This window comes from Phyllopteryx taeniolatus, chromosome 21, assembly GCF_024500385.1.
Source record: "Phyllopteryx taeniolatus isolate TA_2022b chromosome 21, UOR_Ptae_1.2, whole genome shotgun sequence".
In the NCBI taxonomy this organism is placed as follows: domain Eukaryota; kingdom Metazoa; phylum Chordata; class Actinopteri; order Syngnathiformes; family Syngnathidae; genus Phyllopteryx; species Phyllopteryx taeniolatus.
This window is the reverse complement of record NC_084522.1, coordinates 10,394,469-10,407,588: the sequence shown is the minus strand read 5'-3', so window position 1 is coordinate 10,407,588 and position 13,120 is coordinate 10,394,469. Positions and strand designations below refer to the sequence as shown.

The following is a 13,120-nucleotide window of genomic DNA, read 5'->3' as shown; positions in this document are numbered from 1 at the left end:
CAAAAGATGCATTATTTTCCCAGAACAGACTTCATAAATAATCAGGCGTTCATCTGTTTGGACTGTGTGGAAAGACCGTTTTGGACTCCCCATTTGAGACTTGCATGCTTCAGTAAAATATCCCCTATTGAGAGAGACAAATGAGAGACTAAACCAAGGAGATGGATGTGTACTGTGTAGATTGAGATGGCAAATATTAACTGAATCCCACGATGTTGCTGTGATGGCAGAGAGTTCCAAAAAAAAAAAAAGCACTTCAGAATGAAGATTTGGAATAAACTTCAAAAATTGACAGATTCCTCAATATATAATATGACATTTATCATTTTTATTCAGTGAACTTATTGTAAAATTATAGGAAAAGATTTAATACAAATTGTTTTGAATCTTTTCCCATAATAATATCGTCAGATTTGAATTACTATTTTTCCCTTTTATTTCCTACATTACTGTCATTGCTAATAATGTTAGCTGATTTGGGCCGCCCTTCTGCCGTTGCATCTGTACTTCCGATTAACTATTTACCAATTTGCTCGTATGCTCCAATTTATTGTAAGGTTTGGCAGGGTGGTAATTGCAATCAATTTTGTCCTACATAACAGGCACAAGTGATTGCGGTGTTTACACAATGTCTTCTTATTAAAAGATAGTTTATGAAAAAGGGAAAATAATTTAGGGCATGCTAATTTTTAAAGTGAGACTGAAACATTTGTTTTTCCTGAATAGTTTGCCACATTGAGTCAAGTTTTCATGTCACATTTTCACATTTGTCCTGTTTAATTATTATTTAGGTTACTTCTCTTTGTCTTTTTGATGATTGTCAGTTATAAGGCACATTGAAATTAAAATTGCTTTATTTATTTCCATGTGGAGTGGATTCCATTTTTTTGCAGTTCTGACTTCGTACCCATTGTTTTAATTTTACTATTTCTTTTCTTTCCCAATTTCTGTGGTCCCTATGTCATCTATAGCCTGTCCCAAGCCCATCTTTGCTAACTCATGGTGGCAGAGAGTCGGGCACGGCCCGAGTGATGGGCCCTGCTTGTTTGGTAAGGGGTAGAATGAGGCCTGCCTTGCAAGTCCACACCCTAGTCAGCACTTGTGTGGTGATTTGAAGGTGTGCGTGATCTGCTTCCTCAAGTGACACCAAGTGCATCTGAAAGTAACTTCTTGAGGGGATTGACTTTTTTTTTGCAGTGCTTCCACCCTCTTCACCCTCTTATTTGTACTTCTGTCTTCTGCAATAGTTTGTGTGACTGTTTTATTTTGATGTCTGCTCCTTCTAGTTACCCCTCCCCCTGTTGAACTAGAGACAGCTTGAAGCCCAGAGTTAAGATTCTCTCATCTCGAACTACATGAGATGAGCGCAGATGTGTATGCGTGTGGCATGCCTTCACACTTTCCTGAAGTGTGTGCTCGCATACAGGAAGGTGTTTCTGACACTAACATAGTGCAAATATATGTGTGCATTTATTTCACAGTATGAATCATCAGGTCTGGGCCTTATCAGCAGCAGACTGAGAACCACACTGAACCGGATCCAGGAGAGCCTCATTGACATGGTATGACTGTAACACACCGTATCCTCACTCTCATGCTTCCTATTTCTCTTTAACAATTGCTCATTACCTCATTTTCTGACACAAACATGCTCTCTCCTCTATGGCCTCTACATTTCTCTCCTTTTTATGTTTTTTTCCCTCTATTCTGTCTCACCATCCTGGCCATATGCGTGGCCTTATTGCCCACAGAGCTCGCAGCCTATGTGGCCACCAAATACATTATGGGTTGTCATTATGTGGGCAGTGGTCAGTCACCCACGCATACCTCCCTCTCTCTAAGTGTCCAGAGCAGGCTGGATTCGTACGTGTTGTTCCATTAGGGCCTTCAATGATGACAATTAGTCTGATGCTGTACCATACTCCCATGATACCAGAGCTTTTTTCCCCTGCAGCCTGGCTCATCTGATCTATGATGACCGTTATGCCATCTTTTTCACTTCTGCTTTTCATTTGTCTTCATATTCCGGGTTTTAATCTGGGCTGCATCTGCGTTGCCACCGAAGTTTTGTTTTCTCTCTGAAAAATGAGAACTTCTGATGGCATTTTTGGCTTGGTTCTAAAATGGGTCCCCTGTGGGCTGTCACAGTGTACGCAAATTATAATCCCTGTGCCTTTAAATTATATATTTTTTAACATATTTAATTTTTTTAATTAATTTTTCTTTTTTTGGGAGGGAGGCTAAATCAAAGGTGTGGAGGGCATGTGGAATGATTTTTTTTCACTTTGTATGAATCTATGGGACCAGGGATCTCATTTGGTGTGCGTCCCGCATCTGAGACGCACAAAAATGAGCAGGGACGCATAAAGTACAATCAATTGCAATTATGGAACCCTTTGCCCAACAAAGCAAAAACAAACATGACAGCGAATATGATGCACGTATCCTCACACTATATACAGTATAGTGTTACTATTGTAAGAGAAGCGTTTAAAGAAAGGCTGCAGGCTTTTGAAAAGTAGTACAAATCTTGAATCAAAACGGGTTGCTTTTTTTGTCTACTTGTGTTGTCATTAATGTTGCTACTTGGCAGGTGTAGTTTTTGTGAACAGAGCCCGAGTTTTTTTTATTTATATTTTTTAGCTAACATATTTTATTTATTGTGCTACATTACGCTGTCAATGTTCATTATGCTGAGAATTTAATTTAAAAATGAATTGTTCTTAAAAAGGATGTACGTGCATTATTATGCCCTAAAATCATTATAACAGTCGTATAAAAAAACAAGGATACTATCGTTTGTCATGAAAGTTTTTGGGAAAATATATCGTCTGAAAGAAATTTGACAGGTCTAAACTCATAATAATATTGAAAGAGAGCAAGAGCAATGGATAACACAAAAACATTATACAAACAATATTGAAAAAAAAATAGAGTGACAACTGAAATAAAAATCTGCAATATAGCGGGACCGCAAAGCCAGAACCATGATCTATAGCGGAGGATTACTGCATCTCTATTTCGTGATAATAGGTTGCAGGCACTTATTGTTTGCATGACAAGTGTAAAATGATCTGTGCAGAGCATGTTTTATTATTTAAAATGTAATTACCATACATGTTATGATTAGAAACAGTGGAAAATATACATAGCTCCTGTGTTAAGAAAATAATTTTAAAACTTTTAAATTATGTAAACGGTTTTGCCACGTCTGGCTGTAGGAGAAAAGGAAAAAGAAGAAAAGCATTTCCAAAATTCCCTGCATGTACACTGAATTATAGAATGTGGAGTATCCTGCAGATGCAAGCACCCCCCCACCCAAAATAAATAAATAACATCTTTGACAGTGCAGCACAATGGCATTTTGCTGTGACAGCAATGTAGGCTACTTCACTGCAATGTTCACAGCTTCAGGTATCCCCTGAGGAGGAGACTGTAAAAGAAAAGAAGGTAAAAATTGCAGAATAAATAAAACTGAGCAAAAACCACTGAGAAGGGGGGGGGGGGGGTAACTTGTTTCAAGAATTGCAATATGAAGATGCTTTCATTCCTCAGGAGACATACTGTATGATAGGTTCACCTCAGTAATTAATTTTCACCAATTTTCAGACATCAGTGTGGATAATAGCTTCAGAATTGTGACAATTCACATGCACAATGTTAAAAGAAAGCGTAAAGATGCCATGTTAACGCAACATAATAAAACTCACATTTATTGATTTTTACATCTAGTATATGTGAAGTGTTTGTAAAAATAGTTATAATATATTCATAACTATAATAAGTAATATCTACATGTTTATTATATACCACAAGTATTTTAAACTCAAACAATATGAATGGGCTCAATTTGTGTATTCAATAATCACAGGAGCCTGCTTAGATCAAAGTTTCAATCATTTGAAATGCTTTTCGCAAATTATCTAAGAGCACAAAACTTAGAGCACACAGGAAAACGTTTTTTTTTTTCAACATTAGAATGCAAATAATACTCTGTTTGTGAATTACACAACACTGCTGAGAGGAGAGAGTAATTGCCTGAGATGAAGGGATTTCTTTGAGTGCTAGTGCACTCTCTCAATCTGCAGTAAACAGTCTAAATCTTCTTAGTGCACTTTGTGGCCATTTCCAATGAATAGGTATAAATCTTTCAAACAAAAATACTTCATCTTGGTGGTGTTTGGAGGATGATGAACGTTGACATATTGCATAATTCATCAAATTATTTTGTTCTGTGTAAAATAATCAGGAGTGCTGCATAGAAAAATGTCCTTGATCCCTGTTTCAATTCTTTTATTTGGCATATATATTTCTCTATCTCTCTCGCTATCCTCCCTTTGTAGGGCAGGGGACTTTGCTTCCACCCAGAAGAACTGTGGTTGAGTCTTACACTTGCATGCAAATGCACACACCACATACTCCAGAGATTGGGCAGGGTAGACCTCATTTGTAAACAGATTATAAAGGTAATTATACATTGCATTCCAATCGAGCTGTCAAATCCTTGCGGTTGTGCTCCCCTGATTTGACGTCGCAGCGGTTTGATTCTAGAGCCAGTGTGCTGGTAATGACTCCAAGTCCCACATGAGCAGTGGTGAGGTACCATCTCATTTTGTCTCAGGTACAGAGTGGCCTCATCTTAAATTGGAAGATCCGCAGGGAAAAAAAAGTAAAAATGTCATCTCTGAGTTAGTGCTGTATTTCTTTGCCTCCCTACGTTGAAAAATAAATAAAATTACATTTTCCATCCTGATAGCTTGTTGACATGTTTTATTTAATGCGCTTTTATTTAAAGAAGTTTATGGAGCACGAGTCAAATAGTCATTGTTTCACTCATTCGCTGATTTAAATTCCATTTTCCTCCGTATAAGTCGTCCTACTCGGATTTTGGTTGTTGTTTGAAAGGGATCAGCTGTACTGTGTAAACTAATGGTGTCGTCCATTATGTTTCTGGGGCCAGATTTGATGACACCGCCATATCAAATTCATGGCCAAGAACCATCTGTGTCCACACTATCCCTGTTTAAAAGTTCAGCTGTGACAGCTGTTGCGAGCCCTTTGCTGTAGGCAACATTTAGAGCTGTCACACACTTGGATTTTCAATGAACAACAGCTCTGATGCACCATTCCTTTTTCTCCATTCAATCAGTGTGACCATTTTTCTTGCTTTTATTTCTTATTGTTGTCTTTCCTTTATTGCCTTTATTTCCATTCTTTGTTATTAGATGCCGTATGTTAATGATTATAGGCTTTTAGAACAGCAATCGCATGTATTATTCCCAACACTGTATTGGAACTTTGGATAGATACTGCATTTGCCCTCATATTTTACAAATTTGTGACTAAATAATCAATATTACAGAAGTACCTAGATAGGCTGGGTGAAAGTAAGCTGAAGGTGTGTGCCCAGAACATAAACATTGATGCACACACAACACTTTGGAGCAAGCACAGAGGAGACCAGAACACAAATCACTGGAAAATCATCTCCACATAATATAAAATCCTATGTTATCCTGCACAATAATTGAGAGATAAAAATTCAAGTAGCGAGCAGAATGTAACTCAGTGTAACAGAGTTAAAGTAGCGTTTCTTTGTAGCAATAATACTCAAAAGTATTTTGAATGAAAACTTCTGACAAGTACAGTTTATCCAAATAGTTAATTGTAAAATAGTAAATGTAGCACGCAACTACCCACCTCTGACCCTGAGATGCTCATTCGTAGGCTTAGAAAGTCCATAGTTTCCTTTTTGATATGGAGCTTGTGATTGTGTTTGCGCATGTGTATCCTTGCTTATGTTAATTTCTGGATGCTCAGTTTTTAGTCTCAAGTGGGCTTCTGGGTATGTTGAATCTCGCCCAAAATTTAGGGGTAAGAAGGTGTGAAATATATTCTGGAATCAATTGGAATACGAACATTGTGTTAAAATATATCTATATATAGAAATGGCACCCTCATCCAGTATGTTTGCAATCCTATACACTTTTACTCTTAATGTCTTGTGGAAATGTCTTTAGTATGTAATAATAATATTTTGTAGCTGAGGTTTGGCACAGATGACAGACTGGTAAGCCACCTCTCATATGAGGCACTGCTTGCGTGTCATACTGTATACAAACCATACACACGCATATTCAGTCACACGTACTCTGAACCCAGTAATTGGATCGTCGCCTCTCAGAGCGCATCGCTGTCGAGATCAGTGTCTTTGTTGTGGCCCGTTCATTGCTTCTCGCGAATGGCCCAACAAGCCAGAAGGGACTGGATTTTGACAGGGGTTATGGATCATAATTAAGCTCTGCGGTACCACTGCATTTGTCAGAATATCCAAGTATTGACATATTTGGAGGGGTTCTGGTGGAGTGCATGACGCCTCCTCACTGAAAGGTTCAGCTGTAGGTCATGTTCCTTGGCTGTGATGAGGAGCCATTTTCTGTTTCGTCAAAGTTCCCTAAATTTCCATGGGTGACTCAACACAGCTCTCGTGGGAAGAACATATTGCTATGCATAAATGCACTGTAAATTAAATATTTGAAACACTTACTCCTTACACCTTTGTTTTAGTGATCCCGAGACAGCTTGAAAGATCAGTGTCAGGGTTAGCCATCCATATGTTGAAGTATCTTTATATTATTGGCTTCAGAACCAATGAAATATATTCTCTTCCTGACTTGTTTATGCACCACAACATATTTTACAACATGATACTGTACAAACATCAGTGGCTCCTATTTTTGGGTGAAAATTTCGGTACTGGGAATTTCTTTCTAAACAGTTACCTGAATTGCAGGTAAAAGTATACCAGTTCAACTAAATGAGGATTTTTCTTTTTTTTTTTTTTTAAATCGATCAGGATTTAAAATTTTTTGGATATTAATATTTAACTTTAACCTTTAAATCCAAACCAATCTCAAACAAATCAGTTAATATTTGACAGCCTAGATGGCTCCAAGGGGCCAGTGGTTGTCAAAACAAAATAAAGGAAGGCCTTCCATTTAACATGCGTCTAATGAGAACAAGATTCCGGGTAATTGTGTGACAAAGAGGTGCAAAAAGAGCCACTTGACAGTAATTGCCTTGCAGCCAGTCCACTCGAGCTGACCATAAATCTCCATGGAATGCACTGAAGAGGAATAAGCAGTCAATCATGCTAGATCGAGACACCTCACCTGAGAGATCATGTTTATAATCCCCTACCGAAAGCCTCATTTATGACAACTGCGATCATATTGTTTGAATTCAATTAATGAATAATAGCTTGTTCTTTGGCAAAATCTGAGCACGTGTTTGTTGAAGTTGTATCTTTTGTATCAGTTGCTTCGTTTCCTCCTTTACCGGAAGTGGGAAGTAATACCACAACAGATTATGTGTAGTAAATTCACTGTACACAGACTGAAATATTTTATGGTCTTATTTTTTATAATTTGGATGATTATAATTTACAGCTAATAAAAACAGTATTCTCATTCCTCAAGACGGTGAATTGCAAATTCACTATCTCGAATCCACTGGTGCTGAAAACGGGGTTTGCGGGGTATGCGGGCTCCACTGTATACAGGTAAACAGATAAATGATGATGATGTCTTAATTTAATCACACATCTACTTAATGTGAAATCTGGGACTTATTAGTTGAACACAACATTATTCTGAATATGAATTATGAATGGCATCAGGTGGATACATGTTAATTTTACCTTCTGCCATCTAGTGAAAGAGAATTCAATTGTTCAGCCTGTCACTATACATCGGTGGCATACATCAACAGTTTGCCAACCTTTATTGATATGTACATATGTTGTAAAAAATGTTTATTTTTTTTTTTTACCATTTAATGAATAACATCAGAAACAATCAAAAAAATTAAGGCAGGAATAGGCCTTCTGAAAAGTATTTTGCTATGTCTTTGATGAATCTGTATAATATCTGTTTCAGTTTTTCAATTGAATTATTAAAAGACAAACTTTTTTTTAAAATGATGCTCCAGTATATTGGCATGTACCTCTATATGAAAAATGCTGTATATTGTTACAAAGTACTGGTCACCAGCCCCCCTAAAAAATAATGTATTGGTAACTGTTGTAGAGACTTGGAGTATTATTTTAAGTGAATTTAATTCACAACGTATTTGTTAATTGATCGGCATCATATCTCACTTAAGTGGACATCTGTGTCTGTGTGTGTGTGTACGTGCAGATGTCCGGGTATATTTTTAACAATCAATGAGATGGTTAAGTTTGAAAGTTCTGATTAGTTTGAATGATTTTCTTACGCAGAAGCGGAAGGTTGTCATCTAGTTTGGCAATTGGTGGAGCAAAGCAAAGCAAAGAAAATGTATTTTCATACACAAGGTAACTCAATGTGCTTTACATGATTAAAAGCATTTAAAAACAAAGAGGGAAAAAAAAGCACAATTAAAACAGCGTCCAGTGCAAGAAATATCCTTTCTTGCGTGAGAATTTTGATTGAATCACCTTTTATTGTCATGAACATGCATGCATGCACACGAAATTTGTTCTCCGCATTTAACCCATCACAGTGAACACATACACAAGTTAGTGGAACACACTGGAGCAGGGGGCAGCTGAAGCGCCCGGGGAGCATTTCGGGGTATCAGTGTCTTGCTCAAGGACACCACAGCCGTGAGTCCAGGAGATGTTGGCGGATGGTCCAGTCGGGGTCTTAAACCTAGGTCCGCCACGGTGGTAGGCGATGATATTTGACCATTGGGCCACGGCTGCCCTAAACCTACCAAAAAAAAGTAGGTCCTGCAAAAGTAGTTTGGGAACCATACACACACACAAACATACAGTACAGTCAGTCAGGTCTTGAATGACTTTTAATAGTCATCTCAAAATTGCAGCAGGTTTAGCCAATCCCTCAGTGGCCCTGTACATAAATGCCTCCAAATTTGAGAAATGTATTTGGTAAAAATGTATTTGGCATTCTCCGGCGCTCACTCATTTTGTTGTGTCCAAGTCAGCTTGGAGTTGAAGACAGTGGTTTGTTCCCTGTACATGTGCAATCTGTTCATCTTGATCCTGACTTTCCTGTATCATTGTAACAAAAGCACTATGTGGAAGAGAATCCAAGTGCAGCGGATACCATAAAGCACTTCAGACAGTCATGGTATTCTCATATTGTACATTTGTACTCAAAGTATCATGTTCAAGTAAGCAAATCCCGCTGCCTCGTCTTTTGATCTGTTTTAGGAGAAACAACAGGCATACACTGTTATCCCATGCCTGATCTCCCTCCTCATTCAGTGCTTTACTCCTATCTGTTTTGAAATTGATAGAAGCACATTCTCCGTGTGTACTCTTTATTTCCATTGGGAATTCAATCCCTTATTTTCTAATCATTCCACAAGTGTAGATAAGCTCCCAAGCTTTGATGGCCTCATCTTTTACTGTGCTGGTGCATGGTCCACATGGGAGAAGTGTGTGCGTGCGTGCGTGTGGCATTAATACCTAAAGACAGAAACTAAACAACTTTCCATTTTGCACATCTACTGAATATAAATGACCGCAAGAATATTGAGACGATGTTCAGGAAAGCTCTTCCTTACTCCTCACTGACAGTCTCAGGTAAAGAATTCTTTCCAGAGGCTTTGAGATGGATGTTATGCGATTGCAGGGAAAACATTGCCGTGTGTGATCAAAAGTGTATAACTTCCTTATATATCACTAGGAGAGGACAACCATCTGTATGAAGGGAAACACCATTCATACAGTTTATATATGACAAAACAGTTGTATTTGTTCTTTTCAGAAACATTTCTTATGCCCATTAATCGGAGACAGGAGATTTTTTTTTAGCACCATTTGTTTTGAATCCCTCATTATTTCTGTGAGCGCAAGTATTGGAACATGTATGGTATGGTATCGGTTTATTGTTAGTCCTCAATATACAGTATGTGGAACATACAGAGGGCCAAAATTGCTTTTCAAGAGGCCCCTGTTACAAAAAATACCAACAAAAAGAACCATAAATATACAGACATCAAGCCTCCCTCCCCCAGTCGATCATAGATGTCAGCGTATTGATAGGTGTGTTTTGTTGCGCTGGTGGTCCTATTGCATAGATTCTTCCAATAATAAATAACAAAGAAGGACTACACTTAGCCATTTGGCCAACCGTTTGGAATGTCCTAAAGACGAAAACATGGGGATGTTTGGACAGAAAATGACATGAATTTATGCTACATCAGTTTAGAAGTCAATATTTTTATGCATGGAAGGAAAACATTTCATACTTCTGTTTTAAAATGTGACATGATGATGAAGCACATTTGGATACTTTAGCTAAATAAACTCAGACTTCATTTTTCTGTTCACTTTTGAATAAACAATATAGAGATAATTTTGGTAAGCCATGATGAAATAATTGCACGTTTGTTACAAATAATGTAATTAGCTAATTAGTCTATCCAATGCAAATGTAAATACCTGAAAATAAAAGCTGAACTTTTGATCTCTTGTCAAGATACTTTTGACTAAAATGTTTTCAGTCTTCTATAGAAAAAATAAAATAATTGGTCTCTCTGTTCCAAGACATCTGGAGGGGAGTGTACATAGTTTACTCAAGAAGCACTTCTGTCTGTAATCACTCTAAGTAGTCAGACCACAAAGAAAAATATAATTTTTTGTATCTTGGTTTCAAAAATAGAAGCAAAATTAAGTATGCAATTAAGTAATGCTTGTAATTATAAAACATGAAACAGCCATACATTCTACAGCTTGAGCATTACCTATTGTGAATGAGGTGGACAAGAAGAAAATATAATATACAAAGGAATTTAATATAGGCATACAGTATGCATTGCAAATATAAATGATCTTAATATCTGTCAGTTTTTTATATTTATTTTACTCATTGTGTTCCTTTTCTCTGAAAGTGTTTCAATGGGAACAGACTTCAATTATAGAACAAGACAATTCTTAATCATTGTTCTTATCAGTAATGATCTCCTGCTACTTTCTGTCCTGATTAGATGGTTATAATAGTTGCATAGACTTCTCTGGAGCCGAATACATAATTCATTCCTTAACTCACAGTCGTGCCGTGTACAGTCGTAATTATTGCCTTTGCTAACAGATTTCTTTCCCCCTCGTTTAGATATTTATTTGTTTCCGATATGCTGCGCTCAACATAAATAGTACAATATTTTCTGTGGTAGGCACGGTGAGCGACTGGTTAGAGCGTCTGCCTCACAGTTCTAAGGACCAGGGTTCAATCCCCGGCCCTGCCCGTGTGGAGTTTGTATGTTCTCCCAGTGCCTGCGTGGGTTTTCTCCGGGCACTCCGGTTTCCAAAAACATGCATGTTAGGTTAAGTGACAACTCTAAATTGCCCGTAGGTGTGAATGTGACTGCAAATGGTTGTTTGTTTCTATGTGCCCTGCGATTGGCTGGCAACCAGTTCAGGGTGTACCCCGCCTCCTGCCCGATGATAGCTGGGATAGGCTCCAGCACGCCCGCGACCCTAGTGAGGAGAAGTGGCTCAGAAAATGGATGGATGGATTTTCTGTAGTGTGGTATACTACAAAATACTCCTCAAAAATGGGCCAAATAAAATTTCTTCAGGTCCACACACAAAAATATAAACACATTTATGTTGCAATGCTGCATAAATGTGTAAAAGTCTTGCAAAGCTACATGTGTTGTTGTGTAAATTCACAAATATTTAACTGCAGGTGACTCCTCATCAAAATTCTGAGAATTGTTCTTGTGTTCCCTGAAAAATAAATAAAAAGCTTATTTTCCGAGGCGGTGTATTTATGTTGAGCACAGTCACACACAAAGTAAATGGGATGGGTCCGAATAAATTGGGAATGTACCGAGAGCGCAGGAGAGCATGCTGTAACAATGCGAGAGATTGCGTGATTTCCGAAGACGAAAAACATGGCGGCGCCCTTTGCACAGTCTTGAAAAAAACAGCTACTACAAGATAAAATGTATTTTTTCACAAGTCTTTTTCAACGTCGGATGGTCGCTTCGTTCTTTCCTTTTTTTCCTTCCTGGGGGGGTGGCATTGGGTCCCTGCGGACTCCGCTGGGTGGCCGGTTGTCAGGGCGCCTCGGTGGGGCCGGCGGACCGGTGGACCCCTGTGCCTGATCCCGCCCCTCGATGGATTTGGGTGGGGTCCTCAGCCGCCGCGGTGCGGCCACAGCAATTAAAAGACACTTTGTCAGTCTTTGTGCATGTAAAACTGTATCATTTCATTTGCATGTATCCGCAGGCACACACCCCTTACTGCAACAAATAACTCATGGCTATGCAAATCGCTTGTGTATCCCCTCTCTTATGCTCTCGTCCTGTACACATTTATAATTTACATAATTAATGCCACCACACTTCAGTTGTACAGGGTGAAGCACTACAGCCCCATGCAGCACTCATATTTAACGTTTCATTGTTGCAGATAATGTAAAGATTTACTTCACTCATCCTGTTTACAAGGTGCTTTGTCTTTTGTCTTTGTTTCTTTCTCCCTTCTAGCAACTTTGTTCTGTTCGACTGATCAAGTCTGATTCTCAATAAACCTCAATTATAATGCCACAGCGAAAGCTTAAAAACTCCACTGTGACACAGTAAAACTGTTTCGGCATAAAAGGGATACAGATTTTCCATTCTGCTTGACCTAACAGCCGAACAGGACAAAAAAAATAAAAGTGGGAATGTACCGTATATGTTTTCCGGAAAGAAATACAACTTCTATCTTACTTGGAAAGACGAGACCCCAAGCCCTGTGTAATATTTTCAGCAGCTGGATAATATAATTAAAGTAGAGTTTGGCTTCTTCTCTTTGAGTAATGCTTCATAAAAGCCTAAATATAATGGCCACATGGAATTATTTTGATAATTATTTTTGTTTTTATCTCCCCAGGACTATTTTGCTTGAAAATAAAAAAAATTGGGCAGTTTTCACTCATAGTTTTCATTCATCTTCATTATGTTTCTGAATGACTGAATCGTGAAATTGAGCATTTCTTTGTATTATATATACTGTAACTATGGAGAAAAAGATTAAAGTCCTAAGCAACTGCACTTTATATTTGCCAACAACCACAAAGAAGACTGTTCTTGAGTCATAAATTCCACAGGATTAAGAAAAAAA

General features: G+C 38.1%; 1 protein-coding gene across 4 annotated transcripts in view; it reads left to right on the top strand.

The window, feature by feature from the left end:
* vps50 (VPS50 EARP/GARPII complex subunit) overlaps positions 1–13,120 on the top strand; it is an 85,040-nt gene that overhangs the window by 56,517 nt on the left and 15,403 nt on the right. For 3 of the 4 annotated variants that reach the window (XM_061759680.1, XM_061759681.1, XM_061759683.1), the window contains 2 exons: positions 972–1,049; positions 1,482–1,562. In XM_061759680.1, the coding sequence (XP_061615664.1) occupies positions 972–1,049; positions 1,482–1,562 (159 nt within the window). The remainder of the gene's footprint in view (positions 1–971; positions 1,050–1,481; positions 1,563–13,120) is intronic. The other variant, XM_061759682.1, reaches the window with a different exon arrangement.